The 17617-nt window shown below is 52.2% G+C and overlaps 4 protein-coding genes across 5 annotated transcripts; 2 read left to right on the top strand and 2 right to left on the bottom strand.

The window, feature by feature from the left end:
• Window positions 1-18: 18 nt before the first annotated feature.
• On the top strand, window positions 19-7764 carry SLC37A4 (solute carrier family 37 member 4). Of its 2 annotated transcripts, XM_058041217.1 has the most exons (9): window positions 19-219; window positions 307-539; window positions 1822-2065; window positions 3303-3461; window positions 3756-3841; window positions 4430-4543; window positions 4811-4876; window positions 5935-6073; window positions 6367-7764. In XM_058041217.1, the coding sequence occupies exons 1-9, from the start codon at window positions 72-74 to the stop codon at window positions 6531-6533; spliced, it is 1356 nt and encodes a 451-aa protein (XP_057897200.1). In that variant the 5' UTR covers window positions 19-71; the 3' UTR covers window positions 6534-7764. The 2 variants fall into 2 exon arrangements, with proteins under 2 accessions (XP_057897200.1, XP_057897201.1); XM_058041218.1 differs by lacking the exon at window positions 4811-4876.
• A 101-nt stretch (window positions 7765-7865) lies between these two features.
• Window positions 7866-9646, bottom strand: TRAPPC4 (trafficking protein particle complex subunit 4). The gene is made up of 5 exons (XM_058041219.1): window positions 9442-9646; window positions 9159-9333; window positions 8982-9085; window positions 8766-8892; window positions 7866-8343 (listed from the first exon to the last, which is right to left on the bottom strand). Exons 1-5 carry the CDS (start codon window positions 9614-9616, stop codon window positions 8265-8267), a joined length of 660 nt encoding a protein of 219 aa, XP_057897202.1. The 5' UTR covers window positions 9617-9646; the 3' UTR covers window positions 7866-8264.
• Window positions 9647-9688: 42 nt separating this feature from the next.
• On the top strand, window positions 9689-11514 carry RPS25 (ribosomal protein S25). Its single transcript, XM_058041199.1, has 5 exons — window positions 9689-9780; window positions 9938-10033; window positions 10417-10600; window positions 10984-11082; window positions 11444-11514. Exons 1-4 carry the CDS (start codon window positions 9778-9780, stop codon window positions 11076-11078), a joined length of 378 nt encoding a protein of 125 aa, XP_057897182.1. The 5' UTR covers window positions 9689-9777; the 3' UTR covers window positions 11079-11082; window positions 11444-11514.
• A 332-nt stretch (window positions 11515-11846) lies between these two features.
• Window positions 11847-14962, bottom strand: CENATAC (centrosomal AT-AC splicing factor). The gene is made up of 9 exons (XM_058041257.1): window positions 14667-14962; window positions 14400-14565; window positions 14267-14329; window positions 14051-14115; window positions 13804-13909; window positions 13429-13459; window positions 12981-13061; window positions 12628-12760; window positions 11847-12167 (listed from the first exon to the last, which is right to left on the bottom strand). The coding sequence occupies exons 1-9, from the start codon at window positions 14960-14962 to the stop codon at window positions 12122-12124; spliced, it is 987 nt and encodes a 328-aa protein (XP_057897240.1). The 3' UTR covers window positions 11847-12121.
• Between the last annotated feature and the right edge of the window lie 2655 nt (window positions 14963-17617).

Below are 17617 nucleotides of genomic sequence, written 5' to 3' on the forward strand. Positions count from 1 at the left end.
CTCCGCCCGTCCGTCTGCCCGTCCGTCCGTCCGTCCGTGCGAGCGGGGCGCTCCGGGCCGGTGCGGCAGCGATGGCGGCCGGCGGGTACGGGCGCTACCGGGCTGCGATCTTCGCGGCCATGTTCGTGGGCTACACGCTCTATTACTTCAACCGCAAAACCTTCTCGTTCGTCATGCCCGCCGTCATGGCCGAGGTGCCGCTGGGGAAGGACGACCTGGGTGAGTGAGGGTCCGGGCCCCTCGGCCCCGCCGGCCCGGGGTGGCCGTTCCGCGGGCTGAGGCGCCCCTGGGCTCTGCCCGCCGCAGGTCTCATCACCAGCAGCCAGTCGGCAGCCTACGCCATCAGCAAGTTCATCAGCGGCGTCCTCTCGGACCAGATGAGCGCCCGCTGGCTCTTCTCCTCCGGCCTCCTCATGGTGGGCTTGGTCAACGTGGTCTTTTCCTGGAGCTCCACCGTCATGGCCTTCGCCGGGCTCTGGTTCCTCAACGGCCTGGCCCAGGGGCTGGGCTGGCCGCCCTGCGGCAAGATCCTGCGCAAGGTGGGTGCCGAGAGCCGCGGGGAGCGCCGCTGCCCTCCTGACCTGCCCTGGCCTCGGGGCCGCGCACACCTCGCTGGCCCGCGATCCACAGGGACTTGCAGCTTTCCTCACTCCCTTCCAGCCAAGGAGGGCCAGAGCACTATCTGCGTTCTGCTGCCTGTGGAACAAGTTTCCGTGCACGGGGTTCTGCTTATCCTAGCAAAGATTCACTCTGTAGCCCTCGCCCCTATGTGCCTTGAGTGTAGCTCAGTTTGGTAACATCTCCTGGTAGCAGGGTTCTGCCCCGTTGAGGCAGACTCTGTTGAAATCAGGTATTTTAGGCGTGGACACACCGGACTGCTTCACTCTGCTGCTGCGGCTCAGGGGACAGTGAGCACAGTTCCATCTGCACGCTTGGGCAACTTGGGAATTCCAAATCACAGGTGGTTTGGGTAGAAAACTGGGTAAAATGGAGGAATAGTGTGAGATGAGTCTCTAAGCTGTGTGTACTTGGGGTTTGTGACAATCTGAAAGGACCAGATGGATTTCTCCCAAGGACAGAAGGAAAGGAGTTTGGTTAGCTTTATGCTGATCCCTCACGGAAAATGTAAGATCCAGGAATGAATGTACTGCAAGTACTCGTGGGGCAGGGTGGGGAAGAAATGAACAACTTTGTTGCTCTTCTGTGAGGCACCTAGCCTCCCCTAACTGATGAGAGGGCTGTGCAGGGCAGTTGAATGCACAGAAAGGAAGGGCCCAAATAACAGAAATATCAGCTGTGGTGTTTTCTGAAGATGTTCATGAATGTAGATCTCAGACATTTTCCTGCTGACAAGAACCACCCAAGTGGTTCTGGCTCTGGGTGCTCCTTGCAGTACGGAGCCCATCATGTCTGATACTTAATGCAGCAGAGTCCTAAGGTTACCCTGTGACTCTCTGTGTATCCATCCAAGTTCCTGAGCCAGCAGAGCTCTCCAGGAGGACGCTGTTCTAGCAAGTGAGTACACAAAACCATGTGCTCTTAAACTTGCCTCTCCTGCCCCGCGTCTCAGTTTCATGTTCTGTAAATGGAAATAACTTTGAGCTGGCTCACAGTGTGGACACCTGTCAAGCTCTTTGGGCTGACACTTGAGTAACGTTTGGAGTCCGTGCATGACTAAAGTAGCGAGGTGGGGTGTTCCCTCCACCTGCTTTTGGAGTTCTGTGTCTGAATTGCCCCCGCCCCACATCATGGGCTTCAGGGGAGGGTTTTCAGGTGTGCTGTCACTCTCTTACACCTCATGCTGTTTTTCTTGTTGCACAGTGGTTTGAGCCTTCCCAGTTTGGGACTTGGTGGGCAATCCTGTCTACAAGCATGAACTTGGCTGGAGGCTTGGGCCCCATTCTCGCTGCTCTTGTGTCTATGAACTACGATTGGCGCAAGACTTTGTCCTTCTCTGGCTTCACCTGCATGGTTGTCTCTTTTGTTTGCCTTGTCCTGATTAAAAACGAGCCGGCAGATGTTGGGCTGCCCAACATTGAGCAAGGAGCCAAGAAGGGGAAGAAAGGTGAGCATGTGGCTTCGATGCAGGCAGGCAGCTGCAGCAGAAGATGCAGTGCCTTCTGTCTGTGTTCTGGTACAGATGTGTCACTCTCAGCATACCAACACCTCCATCCTCCCCAGTTTCTGAAGTCACATTTTGGCAGGCGTGTGGTAATGGGCTGATTTTGGCTGCTTTATTCTAGTAATGAAGGTACAAATTGTGTAAAGGAAGGCCCACTGTGATCTTGTGGGAAGGGGCTGGTGTAGGGATTCCTGACACTGGCAGAGCAGGGGAAAAGCCTGCTGTTAGCCCTCTGTTAGTCTTGCTCCCTAGCCTGCCAGCAGACACCTGTGTGCTGCTGAGCTGCTCAGGGCTGGCTCTCCCCATATAAGTCCTGTCTTCCTGCTACCAGCATCCCTATTTCCTTGGAGCCTTGTGTGCTCAGCCTGCAGGTGCAATTTTGGTGAGGTGGTGGAGAGAAAAGCTGCAGCAGCAGGGAGTGCTTCCTTGGGCCTGCCCTCTGCTCCTCCGCTTTGGCAGCGGGCAGGCAGCTCTCCCCTCACCCCACCTTGGGCTCTCTTGACCCCTGGCTCTCGGTGGACTCTGCTCAGTGTTTCTGTCCCAGCCCAGGACAGTTAGTAAATGTTTGTTCAGACCACTGAGTGTGGTGCTTCTCTGGAAGCAGAACATGTAGATGGGAATTGCAACACAGGTTTTCAGTAGGATTTTAAAGGCCAGTGGAAACTCAGCCCATGTTCCATGCTGCCTGTGCTGCCAGACTGGACCTCTTTGCATAAGAAAAGAATATTGTTTCCCCGGAGCATTCTCTGGGGAGAGCAAGTTTGTTGGTGTTCTTGGAAGACTGATGCAAAAATCAAGGTAGCATCTGAAAGCATCTTTGTTTGGGTCTATGCAGTGCCTTTCACAGGCATGGCTAAAAAACACTCCCAAAGAATCTAGAGGTAATTTTCCAAAAACCTTTGTGGGTGGTTTACTGGCAACTGAAATACAGAAAATTACTGGGAGTAGTGTTTTGATTATTCTTTTCAAATCTTTAATGAATGTGGGATAAAATGACAGAAGAGATTTTGAAATCACCAGAACAAGGGGGAGGTAGAGCCATTCACCACCGTTCAGCAGCTGTGAATAGCTCCCTGTGTGGGGATGTTCTCATGCCTTGCTCCCGCCTGTAGAACTGTCTGCTGGGCTGCAGGTTGGTGTGGTTTGGGCTCTGGTAACACTCCTCCCGACCTTCCTACAGGTTCCTCCAGTGACAACAGCACCTTGACAGAGCTGCTGCTCTCCCCATACCTCTGGGTGCTCTCAACAGGCTACCTGGTCGTTTTTGGAGTGAAAACGTGCTGTACTGATTGGGGACAGCTCTTCCTGATCCAGGAGAGGGGACAGTCCATGCTTGTAGGTGAGATGCAGAACTGCGTTATTAAGCTCTGGGGCTGCAATGTGGGAGGTGTTGCCAGAGTTTGCCTGGGTGGAGGCCCTTGCTTAGCTACACACAGGTTTTGGGCACTCAGTAACTGAATGATGGAGTTAGTGCATGCACCAGGCACCCCAGTGCCAGGGCGTTCCTGGGACTGGCAGACAGGCATTCCTGAACAGGGATGAGCCAGATGAGCCAGCTGCTCACGTGCTCTGTGAGCTTGCAGCCCGCAGCACCAAATCTGATGGGCTGTTCTTTGCTTCGTCTGTGTTCTAGGCAGTTCCTACATGAGTGCCTTGGAGATTGGGGGCCTGGTGGGAAGCATTGCTGCTGGATACCTCTCCGATAGAGCAGTAGCAAAAGTAAGTCATGTGCACCCTTGGGCATGCTGGGCAGGGAACACAGTGGCTGTCTGAGCTGCTTCACTGAGGCACTCAGGCAGGGTGCTGTCCCTGGGAGCGCAGCGGAGAAACCAGCCCATACTCAGTTCTGTCATGTGCACGGGCACAGCTGTCAAACACTCCAGAAGGTGCTAGGAAGTAGGTCTGCTGATGTTAGGGGTTGCAATATGCCTGTCAGATTCGAGGTGTTTAATCTGTTTAATTTGTTTGCTTTACTGTGGTCTCCAGATTTTAGTGTGGAAGGGCAGTTTGCTGATAATTGTCTTCTGGCTGAAAAAAACCCCACATTAAAATCCAGTGTTAGGATCTGGAGCCAGATTCAGGGTGGAAGGGGTTGATAACTGAAGTATGGTTTATCACTAAGAGCTTTTGTTTAGCACAGTTTGACTGCGTGCAGCCCTTAAACCATTAACAAGGTGTGCCAGCAGATGTGCTGTTGATGTGCGTCCGTGTTTCTGATGGGGCTGTGGATGTTGTGGTCACTGCAGGTGCAAAAGGAAGTCGCTGCAGTTTCTGCCTGTTCACTTTCCTGCCTTGCTTGTGTCCCAGGTGGGGCTGTCCAGCTACGGGAACCCCCGGCACGGGCTGCTGCTGTCCATGATGGCTGGCATGTGCGTGTCCATGTTCCTCTTCCGCATCACGGTCACGGGCGACTCTCCCAAGGTAAGCGGCTGGCCGTCCATAGGGGTAGCCCTGGGAGGGGCAGGTTTGATGACAGAAACCAGGACTATTTTCTTCACCATTCCCAAGGGTTTCTTTTTCGTTGCACTTGTGAGAAGCGCTGGCTTGGCCTGGCTTGGGGTGCTCCTGCTGTCCTGTTGTTGCAGGCAGTCTGCCTTCCAGACTTTGCATGAGACCTGACTTGCATCTGCCCTTATGATTGCTAAATAAATAAAACTTCTTTTCTCCTTTCATTTTTTTCTTCTTCAGGAAAACCACTTCTGGACTGTAGCCTTGCAACCTCTAGCTGATCTTACAGGCCTAAAAGAACATGAGGTTTCTGCTTGCATTTTTTCTCCCTCTGCCTTTTTCTTCTTTCCCTGGTCTGCCTTACTCCTATCCTGAGAGGTTGGTTAGCACTTCAGAACTTAAAACCAGGGCATTGAGAAGAGATTACTGTAAGTTTGGTAAAAGAAACATTTTCTAATAATAATTTGAGTACACTAACTGACTTTAAAAAGTCTAACTATGTAACTTTTAAGTTTTATAAAGAAAGTTCTGAGGACCTCTGTTCATCAGGTAAAATATAGCCTGCTAAGTGGTCTTGTGGGTGAGATCTGAAAGAATGATTCTGCTCTGGCACATACATTCTTATTCAGTTTCTGGCAAGTGTTTTCCTAACTCCTTTCTGTTTCACATCTGGAAAATATGATGGCACTTAACTTCCTACCGGGCTTTTTGAAATGGTGTTTGCAATTCTAAAAGCATGCTGTAATGTGGAGGTGTTATTTACCCTTTGTTGAGCAAACAAGAGACTGACAATTTTGGGCCAGATAGGTTTCTTAGAGCAGAAACTACCACTGAAGTTCAAATTGTTGAGATTTTTTTGTGGTGAGGTGTTTTTTTTTTTGGTTTCTTGGTCATTTTCTTTGGTTTCTTTGGTTTCATTGAGGTCATCAGAAAGAGATGTCTCACAAATAAACATGCTCTGATCAGTCCCATGCATCTAAACTGAGAAAAGCTTTCAGTTGGTAGCTCCAGGCTTGTTTATGAAAGCAACGTGATCCACAGTTCTTTCCTGTGGTTTCTTGGGCTCATTGCCCTCTTCTGTTCAATGTTCTGTTTCTTGCAAATCAGCACAGGCTGTGGTGTGGGGGCAGAACTGTGGGAGGGAGGAGAGCTTGCATTGGCCGGTAAGATGGAGTGGTGGGGATGCAGCTGGGCTTTATGGATGTGGGGACTCTACAGGCTTGAGCTCTCCTGGCTGCAGGCTGGGGAGCTGGTGTCAGCCTGAAAATGTCAAAACTCCCTGGTACTGAGTATAGAATCAGAATTATCAACAGTTGCTAACTGACGGTGGTGAGATTTACAGATCCTGTTTGTGATTTTGACAGCTGTGGATTCTGACTCTGGGAGCTGTGTTTGGGTTCTCCTCGTATGGCCCGATTGCCCTGTTTGGGGTCATAGCAAATGAAAGTGCCCCTGCCAACCTGTGTGGCACCTCCCATGCCATTGTGGCCCTCATGGCCAATGGTAAGTAATACCCATTTCCCCAAAAACAAACAAAACCCATGCACATTCTTGATGAAGCATGGTCTAGGCCCAGGTGCCAAGCTGCTGCTGGCCATGGGAAGGCACCTAAGGAGAGAGAGATAATGGAGGTGGAAGCCTCAGGGATGCTTTCCTGCTGTGCCTGACAGGTTTTGTGTTGGGCTTTAAGTTCAAACCAGGCCTAAGGGGAACTGTTATATATGCAAAAGCAGGTGTTGATAGATAATATGGGAGCACACAAGTGTTGTTGACTTTCTGTTTGTTTTTCGTTGCAGTTGGGGGTTTCCTGGCTGGACTGCCTTTCAGTACAATTGCCAAGCACTACAGCTGGGCCACAGCGTTCTGGGTAGCTGAGGTCACCTGCATGGCTAGCACAGTGGCTTTCTTCCTCCTGCGAAACATCCGCACCAAGATGGGCCGGATTTCCAGGAAGGCTGACTGAGGAGGAGCTGCTCGGTGGAAGGATGTTCCCACGCTGACGTGAATGATGCTCGTTTTTGTTTGACTGGCCTAGGAGCGAGTTTACCTATTGCTGCAACCTAGATAAAAATGTCTCAACTTCTCATCCAGTGTCAGGTGCCAGAGGGCACAAGGTTCCTGCTACTGATCACTTTTTCCCTCAAGATGTGATAATTCACCTAGTTTACATTTGCAATGATTTTACTGTACCTCTTCCTCACAGCACTGTTAGTGAAGCAAGCGGGCTCTGCAGCCCAAGCTTCCCCACTAGAAGTGGTCTGAAATGACTGGCTTCAGGTGCACTTACCTCTAGTTTTGTCGTTATTGTCTCAGCCATTAACGGAGACACCAATCAGTTCAGCCTCGCTGCTCAGGCCCTGAACCCAGCCGTGCTGCCTGTGTCCGTCCCGTGCAGCTGCCCCGGGCTGTGCCAGGCCACCTGAGCACGAGCCCTGTGTGTGCTCAGCCGCGTGGCAGCCGGGCACGGCGAGGGCTGCAGCCCCACCAGGGGTTGGTTCCAGGAGTGAGCAGCAGGACAAGCCGGGGCAGGGCTCTTCACAGCAGTTAGGAACAGGCGCGTTTCCAGGGAATTCGTGGTGTCTGGAGCAGCTCCTTCTAAGTGAACTGATCCTGCTGGTGCATTCTGTGTGCAGTGTTAATGATTGGCAAGGCAGGCAGCTGCTGCCAAGGCAGCTCACAGCCAGTGCTCTGCAAATCAGCCAGCAGAACTATCCCAGCAGCAGGAATTGCAACAGCAGCCACCACCAACCCACAATTTCGGCAGCTGGGTTTCTTGATAACCCACATTTCTAGCATTGACTTGTATTTTTCCAGTACAAGGTGTGAAGACTGGGATAGTTTTGGTCAAGAGCTGTGTCTCTCATGGCTGCAGGCAGGGGCTCTGAGTCAGCCTTAGCAGAGCCATCACTGACAGCCTTAGCAGTCAGGCCCAGCACCCTGCAGTAAGTACACTCAGGTATTTAATCAGGAATTTGTTGAATATTCTTGTTTTTCCCCAAAAGGATTTACTGTCTTAGGATCCTGAAAGAGGCACGTTCAACTCGTAAAGAACCTGCATGCAGGTACTTTGCTGAGTACCTTGCTTGCAAGAGTAGTTAGCTAGCCTTAATTAAGTAAATGGAAGTGAATTACATTTTGTACTTAATTACATGATTTTCTTCTATATCTGAAATAAAAATGGAGCAGTGTCACAAGGGCCCTGGTTGTCTTATGGAGAGTGGTGCAAGCAAAACCACCCAAATCCACGTATCCTCTTGAGGTGCCAATGTCCCCACCAACAGAAAGCAAACAGCCATTTGTCTCATTAGTAAACACTTATTACTTCTATACAGAAACCCTCTGCAAGACCGTAAGTTCGAGCTATGCAGGAAAAATACCTATGTACATTCATGACAGGAAAGAAAAGTACTGACTGTGGGAAAGCCACAGACCTGCACCTTCTCCTTCAGCCAAGTGCAGCAGAGCTGCAACAGCAAAGTAAGGCCCTGTGGCCCAATGTAAACAGTGCTAAGGAATCTCTTTAAGGTAAGTTTTGCAACAAAGGGGATCAACTGGTATTTTGGGAGATACTGAAGCATGTTTTGGGGATGTGCAGTCTCTGCTGTGGAGAGGGGAGCTTTGTGAGAGACCAGCCAGGGAAGAGAGAGGCCCCGCTCTTCAGACGAATGAATCTCTGCAACAGGCAAGGCTTTCTCTATGATCCAGGTCCGAAGGGTCCAGCCTTCTCTGCCACCTCCAGAGCAAGCTTCAAGTTCTGATCAAACAACTCGCACCTGAAATAGTCAGAAAAGCAAAAGGGATGACTTCTACCTATGGAAGTGAGTTAACAAAGCTAACAAAAGATCTCCACATCCTTGGCTCTGCATCCTTCAAGGAGAAATTCAGAAATTATGACACAGCAACATGACTACTGTCAAGGTCCGACTTGGTCCTTAGTTAAGGTTAAAACTTCTTATATAGGCCCAAACATATGGTAAGACAGCAGGGCTTGTGCCAAGGGAGAGCACCTCCCATTGCCCCAGCAGAGCCAGCACTGGAAAGAGCTCAGGGCTGCGTCCTCTCTCGGCAGCAGTGTGCTGTAGCTTCCTTCCCCTTCCTTCAGGCAGTTTTGCTACTTAGGAGTGCATTTGCTACTGTATAGGCAGAAAACAATGAGGGGTTGCAGCCACGTTACTAAAAATGGGCTTTTCCTTACCTTATTGGCATCTCCAGGGAGTAGAAAGGATTCTTCAGAGCGAAGTCTGAGTAAATCTCATAGATTTTGCGGAGAAGAGCGTCTATCCCTGTCTGCCTTGGGTCAGCAAGAACCATGAATTTGATCCCTGGAGCCATAATGCCAGGGGCATGAGGAAGGCCAAGCACAGACAGCCCTGACGAGCAGAGCAGTGCCGGCGCTTGGGCCCCCCGGTACCTGTCAGTGTCTGGAAGCAGTGCAGCTTGAAGGTGTCGGTCTCCAGCATCTCGATCCCGGAGCTCCCAACCTCGGGTGACAGCTGCGAGCCGATGGCGAACAGCCTGCGGGGACAGGCCCTCAGCGCCCCTCACCGCCCTGCCCGTGCCCCCCGGCCGTCACGGCCCCCCGACTCACGAGTGGAACATGGAGGCCAGCATCAGCTTCTCGTTGGAGGAGAGCCGGTGGCGGCCGAAGCGGATGGACACCGGGTAGTTGGCGGGGTTGCTCAGGAACTCCAGCACGTCCTTCCCGTCTGCCGTGAAGCGACCGTTCACCTCGGCGCCGTTGATGGCGAGCACGGCGTGACCCACTGCGGGGACAGCGCGGCGGCGTCAGGCAGGCAGTCCGTCGGTCAGACGGTCAGTCTGTCCGTCCGTCAATAAGCCCGGCCCCGCCCGGCGCTTCCCACCCGCCGCACCGCGGATGCCGTCCCGCTGCCCGAAGGCAACGACGACGCGCTCGTCGTGCAGGCGCAGGACGAGATCGAGCGGAAAGCTGAACGTCTTCTCGGTGTCGGAGCGGGGCGCGTAGTGGTCCAGCTGGTAGATGAGGCCGCCGGCCTTGTTGACCACGTAGACGCTGAAGATCGCCATGGCGCCGCGCCCCGCCCGCCCGCGGCAGCGCCGCCGCCCCGGCAGTGACGCACGGCCCCGGGCCCGCCCCGGCAGTGACGCAGCGGACCCGGGCCCGCCCCCGCCCCACGCCGGGCCCTTCCTTTCTCGCCGACATCTTGCGGAGCAGCTGCGGCCGCATCATGGTGAGCGGGCCCGGGCCGGGGGGCGGGCGGCGGGCCGGGCCGGGCCGCCCGAGAGGCGCTGGCGGCTCTGTGAGCGCGGCGGGAAGCCCTGCGAGGTGCCCGGGGGGCCGACCCCGCGCCTCGCCGCTCACCCCCCATCCTTCTCACCCTCTCGCAGCCGCCCAAAGACGATAAGAAGAAGAAAGACGCGGGCAAGTCCGCCAAGAAGGACAAGGACCCGGTCAACAAGTCCGGCGGCAAAGCCAAGAAGAAGGTGGGAGCCGGCGGGCCGGAGGGCTCCGCGCGCGATCCCGGGCCTGGCGCGTGTGGCGCGGCCGGGCCCCAGGGCGGGGGCAGGCGGGGCCGGTATCCTGTTGCTAAAGGAGCCAGCTCTTCGTCTGCCAGCAAGTTGTACATAATAGTGTTAAACCTGAGTAACAAGGGGCTTTGGTCCTCTTAGTTTTAGATACTACAGGTAATAGCCGTAGCACGCTCATTTACGGAGGCAATTTTGTGCATCTCACTAGGGCTTTAGTTTGGGATGTGATTCGGAAACGTTCGATGCTGCAGTTCTTTCATCATCGTTTAGTTCCATCTTCTGTTCTTGCTTATAAGATTGCTTAAGGGGGGTGTTGTTTTTTCTCTCTTTTCAAGTAGAAGTGGTCCAAGGGGAAAGTGAGAGACAAGTTGAACAATCTTGTCCTGTTTGACAAGGCCACTTATGACAAACTGTGCAAAGAAGTGCCCAACTACAAGCTCATCACACCTGCAGTTGTCTCAGAAAGGCTGAAGATTCGAGGCTCCCTGGCTCGGGCTGCCCTCCAGGAGCTCCTCAGCAAAGGTGAGCACTCGAAAATAAAAAAACGGAAAGCTGCTTGAATTGACTGTTTGGTTTTCCTTGCTTGCCCAGCAGCTTTCCTGCAGCATCTGAACTGCCCCATGCGTAAATTGTTTTTGGAGAGCGACTGCCTTAACTTGCGTTTCAGAAGTGCTCCAAAGTATGGAGCAGCAGTTTGTTACATACAGGCATTGCTGTACTAAGAAGAATGTTGCCAAAAGAATGGGCTGTGATGTAACTGCAGCCAGATGGCAACAAAAGACTTGTATAAGCTGCTACCCCCTGTTATTTTCTCTTGTACATTGCCCTGCCTCTCTAGGAGGGATCCTTGACATCCCTGGCATCCATCAGTACATGCACGCTGATGTAATTTTGTTTTTCCATAGGGTTGATCAAACTGGTGTCCAAGCACCGAGCCCAGGTGATTTACACCCGGAACACGAAAGGTGGAGACGCGCCTGCTGCAGGGGAGGACGCGTAGGGAGGTGAGCTGGGTGCTGAGCTGTGCAGTGTGTAATGGGCAGCTTCCACATGCCTGTTGTGGGCTGTTCTTCCAGAGAGTATTTTGCTCACATCCTAAGCAACTTCCTGGGGGAACATTACTGGAAACATCAGCTTTCCAGAATTAAATTATAAGGAGATTTCTGATTTTGTCCCTGTGCTCATTGAATGGGGAAAGTATCTGTTCCCCTCGCTGTGGGCTGCAGGGCAAATGGGCACCTGTCCTCCCTGCTCCCACATGGCACCATGGCCAAGTGCTCCTGCTGGGATAAAACTGTCAGACTGTCTGCTTTGTGCTAGCCTGCTTTTACCTGGATGTCTGACTGGGGACTTCTTGCTTTGCAGGTTCTTCAGTGACTTCGTCATCAATGTGTCATATGTAGATGCACACAATAAAATTATTGGTTATAATTTTTCTTGATTTTTCAACAGTGTGTATGTTTCCTTACTTATAGTGATCCATTACTTATAGTGGATTTTGGTTGAGGTTATGGCTCTTGTCCTGTAGCAGCCAGTTTTTGTCTTTGTTAGTATCACTAATGTGTTGCTGAAAGGGAAGCGTGAAACTTCTACATCACCTACAGCAGCCAGTGATGTTAGACAATGTAAAGGATAAATGTTAAAATGAAGAATAGCAATATAAGTTTGAATGAAATTATCAAACACCTAGTATTAGTTGCCTGCAGGGTGGGCCTTGCATTTGAAATGAGTTTCAGTTGGTCTACAAACAAAGAGGCATTTTAAAAAAAAAGTTTATTTCTCCAAAAATTTTTCCTTTAGCAGGATGTGCCATTTCAGCATAGGCCACTGGCATCACTTGCTGTACAGAGTAGGCTTTCTGACAGGGAAGATATGGCATCCACAGGAGCCTGTCCTTGCTAGCAGGACTTGACTTTGTGTGGCTTTAGATGTGATGCTTAGATGAACATTCTATGCCCGTACAGGGCAGTCAGCAACAAAACTGCAGCTACCTACAGTCAGCCTTTCTACAGCAGAGCTGGGTGTCTGGTGTTCCTCATCTGATCACCTTTTTTTCTTCTTTTCCCCTGATTCAGTTCTAAACTGGTGCCTGAAAGAGAGCACAGAAGTCAGACTGCAGTAGCCTTTAGACAGAGATAATGAACACGTCTTGAAAAAGTAAGAAAGCGCTGTGTGTAGTGTTCTAGCATGGAAGCTCCCTCAATGTTTTTGTTACCTCAGTGAGTGGTAGCTCCAGCTAGCTGACAGAGAGTTCTGGCACATTAAAAGGTGCCAGTGGGACAGTAAGTGGGCCAAAAGGTGAGCCAAACAAAACAAGGCAGATGCCTTCATGTGTGCAGCCTTTACAGTCATGAGCACACGTCCTTGCAGGCCATGGTGCTGCTCCAGGACAAGAATGATACTCTGCCTGGATTAAGCACAGTGTGGTGCAACTCTGCTTAATGTCTAGTTGTGCTTGGTGCTACCTCAGAGCCTGCTCCATGAATAGCTTGCATGTACAGCAGCCCCACACTGCCCCTGGCACCCATCTGTGCTGTGCTGAAGCTCACCGGGACTGCCACCTCCTGCCATGATTCCACACGCGCCCAAAGGAAGGCAGCCAGCTGTCACTTGTCTGAGAGGTATGGTCAAAGTTGGCACCAACACGTTCCACTGGGAGCTTTTTCAGCTTCTGCTTCTCCTCTGAAAAAGAAAAATAAATTGTAGACTGGTTTAGGTTGGAAGGGAGCTTAAGGATCACATTGCTGCAACCCCCTGTAGCATGGATGGGGATGCTTTCCCCTAGACCAGGTTGCCCAAAAGCCCAAATACTTTGTTCAGCAGAAGTTTTTCAAATTGCATTTGGTTCTCTAGCATGTTAAAGTGACTCTAAGGTTAACTAGAAGATGTGCAAGCTGCTCACTGTGTTTGAGAAATTCCTCATAGGAAGGTCCAATTTGTTTACTTCCATCTTCTTCCTCTGTTAGCCACGGAGGTTTTGCTCCTAGAAGTCACAGGGAATATTTACTTAGCCACTGAAGTTACCCTAAACTGTGACAGAATAAAAGGATCCCCTCCTTCCCCCATCTGCTGCTCATGCTACCAAGCAAGTGACCAAGTGACCTCTGGGTGTTCTGAGAAAAAAGAGCTGGCCATGGCAGATCACACCCCAAATCATACACTCCCCACAACAGCAGCATCAACAGTTTTTACTGTGCTGATGTTTTCTTCTCTAGTATGTCAAATATTGCCAAGAGTGGCTATGGCTACCTCCTGGTAATGCTGCAACTGCTTCAAAACTGGAGTTATCCCTGTGATGTTTGCAAGCCATGAGGTGGCAGCCTGGTGAGTCATGATGCAGGTGCACTTACCTGTGTGGACATTTCCTTTCCCTTCTGTTTCCTGTTAACAGGAACATAAAATGCTTATGAGAATCTTGTGTTTAGGAGTATCTCTGAGCAGAAGAGCATTGCCTTCATTCCTTTCCAGAATCAAGTTCTATTAGAAAAAGGCAGAGGAATGCTCATCTCTTTTAAAGAGTTTTTTTTTTTTCCCCACAGTATATTGAAGAATGTTTGCTTAATGAAAGTTAAACCTGGGTAACTGAAACTAGACTAGCTGCTCACCCACATCCACAAAAGTGTTTCTTTTTGTGATGGAGACCACCCCTTGTTCTGCTTTGTGACATGTGCTGTAGGTGACTTGCAGTTAAATCGAAGTCACATTCACTAGCCAGTCACCCCTACCTGGTGGCCAATGAAGGTCAGAACCTTGCTTGATTCCATCCAGGCTAAATCAGGTCCTGTCTGCATTCTGCTCGGGCCAGGCTCTTCTGCACCACAAGGGCTATCCCTGAAATAAGAGGCCAGCTTTTGCTGTAGTGCGTACAAAAACTTGCAAAAGCTTTGCAAGACCCCGGTAATGACAGTGTCAAACTCTTAATGCTTTGAAGACACACATGCATCAGTCACTGCTGAAGAAAGTGGTGCTCACCGTTCAGGTCCTGCGGGGAGCCTGCAGACAGAAGGTCCTGCACAGAATTCTGGCTCTGGTTGAAGCTGAGTGTAATTCAGGAAAAAAGGACAATATTTCTGGTACTGAGCACAGCCCCCACCCAGCCGCCCCCAGCCCCTCCCCGGAGCCGGTGGTGCGCGGTGCAGCGCCCGCTCCCCGCCGGGGTGCAGCCAGGGCAGGATACAGCTCACCGACCTGCAGCGCGGCTCGCACCGTCTCTCGCTGCCGGCGCTCGGCCTCCCGGATGTCAGCCGCCATCTGCGGGGACACAGCGGTGAGGCGGGGCCAGCGGGGGCCGGGGCCGCTGCGGGGAGGTGACCGAGCCTACCTGGAGGATGCGCTCCTCCTCCCGCCGCTGGTGCTCGGCCAGCGCCTGCTCCAGAGCCTGCGCGAAGCGCTCGTACTCCTCGGCCGGCACCAGGCACCGCTCCCGCAGCGCCGCCTCCGCCCGGTTCTCCCGCCAGAACCGCGCCGTCTCCCGGCGGTGCTCGGGCCTGCGGGACACCGGGACACCGTCAGTACCGCCCGCACCGGCCAGGCGCCACAAGAGCCCGGCATGCGGCATTATCGGCCTGCCCCATTCCTGCCCACGCACCCGGCCAGGTGCCGCAGCAGCCCGGCGTGCAGCAGCGCCAGCCCGCCGCGCCGCCCGTGCCGCTGCACGCCGCGCCCGCAGCACGGGCACCACACGCGCCCATCGTGCTCCGCCGGGTCGTAGCGCCGCACGGCCGCGGCCCCATCGGCCACGGCCGCCGCCGCCCGCGCCGCCGCCGTCGCTTCCTGCAGCTGGGCCAGCGCCTCGCGCAGCCGCCGGCGATGCCCCGTGCTGTACCGGTGCCGGCGGCCCGTGAAGGCGCTGCGGCGGCACAGCCCGCAGTAGTGCACGGCCATGGCGCCCGCCCCGCGCCGCGCAGGCGCGGGGAGGGACACGGCCCGGCCCCGCCCCGCCGCCGGCCCCGCCCCGCCGCCGGCCCCGCCCCGCCGCCGGCCCCGCCCCGCCGCTCCCGGTGCCCCGGGGCTCGCCCGCGGCACCGCACGGGCCCGTATCCAGAGAAGGGCAGCCAAGCTGGGCATGGTGTGACCGTGTGTCTCATGAGGAGTGGCTGGCGGAGCTGGGGCTGTTTAGCCTGGGGAAAAGGAGGCTCAGGGGTTATTGCTCTCTACAGCTGCCTGAAAGGAGGCTGGAGCCACGTGCGGGTCGGTCTCTTCTCCTATGCAATCACGGAGAAGACAAGGAGACACAGTCTTAAGGTGTACCAGGGGAGGTTTAGGCTGGACATTAGGAAGAATTTATTCAGAAAAAGAGTGATTAGACACGGAAATGGGCTGCCCAGGGAGGTGGTGGAGTCCATCCCTGGAGGTGCTCAAGGAAAGACAGGACATGGCACTCAGCACCATGGTCTAGTTGGCAAGGTAATCTTTGGTCCTAGGTTGGACTCAGTGATCTCAGAGGTCTTTTCCAGCCTAATTGATGCTGTGACTGCTACAGTGACTTAGATGATATTAACTACACACCCTGCCCTGCACAGTGCAAAACTGGGAGAGAGAAATTTGCAGCTGTTAATTGGGCCGTAACAACTGCTTGGGCACTGGTGCTGCTGCCTCAGTCATTATCCGTGTTAAGCTGCAGGTGTGCTATTGCTGAGCAATGGGACACTGCTGAGGGCTCTGTGGCTAGTGTAGCCTCTCTTGTTTGTCTCACTAGGTTGGTTTCATTAGAACGGTTTCTTGTCTGGTCGGGTGACCTGTCCCTGCTATTTGGGTTCATCTCGTATTCCCAGTGTCCTGATGACTGGCTACTGGCTTGGTTTGTGTCATGGACAGATGTTTGCAATACAAACATCCTGCTCACCCACTCACCATGACTCTTCTGCACACACAGAGGGGAGATGGGCAATGGGGATGGAAACAGAGCAGCTACAAACCAAAATCATCACATCCTTGGCTTAGTACCAGCAGGAATTAGATTTCAGACTCTACATATGTAGAGCATTTTGTAGGAGGATGGAGGTTATGCTTGTAGGGGAGGAGTGCATCAGGGAGTTGTTGCTCGTTTGAGCAAGGAGACAGAAAGAGGCTGCTTTTGGCAATTGCTGGAAAAGATTGTGCCATAATGTTAGTGCCATTGTGTTGGGAGAATCTCAGCATAAGGGTGAATTCTGTGACCCTTGCATCAAAGGTTTGGCTTTGAGTTATTTGAGGTTTTTTTTTCTGTAGGATGAAAGAAAAGGTAAAGGTGCTTTTTCCCACAGCAGGTTTGCTCTGCTGGGCTTGGGGCCAAATGTTCCTGCACTTTTGCTGTGACTATTCTCACCCTTTGTGTCTTTTGAGGTGAGATGCTGAAAAATAAGTCAAACACCAGACCAAGCTTTTCTTGAAAAGAAAATCTTCTCAGAGAATCTGGAATGCTCAGTTTTGCCTCTTCAATAGTGTGGGAGTTTGTATTGTATCAAGGTTTGCTTAGTTCTTGTTAGGCAATCCACAAATATCAATCAGTGCAATTTTGCTTTTGCTAGATGCAAAAGACTACAGCCACCCACGGTTTTTCCACCTTGTGTGACAAAGTTCAGGCATTGGCTGAAACTTTGTTGTCCCTTTCAGGATCCTCAGGTACAAGCAGGACCTGCTTGGTTGGCTGCTTTCCTCAAAAACTCTCTGCATGCCCCAGTCAAAGCCCTTTTCCCTTCCTGAGACTGGAATTTGGTATTTAACCTTGGGATGTGCTGCAAACAAGCTGGCTATTATAGTTTAATAATTTACCACATATCACTTGACCTGTCACACCACAAAGCTGCTTTTGCCTTCCTTGCTGGAGTGAAACCCTCACACAGCTGTGCATGATCAGCTGAGGCACAGAAACACCCCAAGCCTATGATAATCCACGTGCACCTTCACACAGACACTTCACCTAACTTTGGTACCTCAGAAATTAACTCCCTCAAGAGTTCTAGGCTGAATAAAGTTACTCTAATAATCTCAGAGCAGTGTGAGTATTTCGGTGGGGTCCTGCAATAGAAAGTCCTTGCTTGCAGATGAAGTCTCTTGACTTGCTTGTTTTTCAGCCAGGGATGACTTTGAAAGACACGTGGGGCAACGTGTGAGGCACCGGTGTAAATAAAAGACAGGAATATTTGGGTGATGGACTTGTCCACGGGCAGACACAGTTCTCTGTGCTGCCCTGAGGAGAGCAGGCTGGCAATCACCGGAACCTGTGGCTCGGCCACCAGAGGCCGTGTGAGCTGGCAATTTGCAGGGAGTGACTGAATTCACCTCACCTGTAGCTTGTTTGGAAACGGTACCCCGGAGTTCGGTGCAGGCTCTGGAGCAAAAGTTAATTACAGAGCGTTAAAGGAGATAAGAAGCAGCTGCAGAACTTTCAGGGCTGGTAGCATAAATAGGCTGCAGCTGCTCAGTTTTCTTTCTCCCATCTTTCCCTGGGTTTCTGCATCCTCAGAGAATTCTGTCCTGGTATTTGGAAGTGGTAAGTAATACTAGGGAAGGGGAGGGATCAGATATAATGTAATATGATACAGTGCTCCACCAAGA

This window comes from Melospiza georgiana, chromosome 27, assembly GCF_028018845.1.
Source record: "Melospiza georgiana isolate bMelGeo1 chromosome 27, bMelGeo1.pri, whole genome shotgun sequence".
NCBI classification, from domain to species: domain Eukaryota; kingdom Metazoa; phylum Chordata; class Aves; order Passeriformes; family Passerellidae; genus Melospiza; species Melospiza georgiana.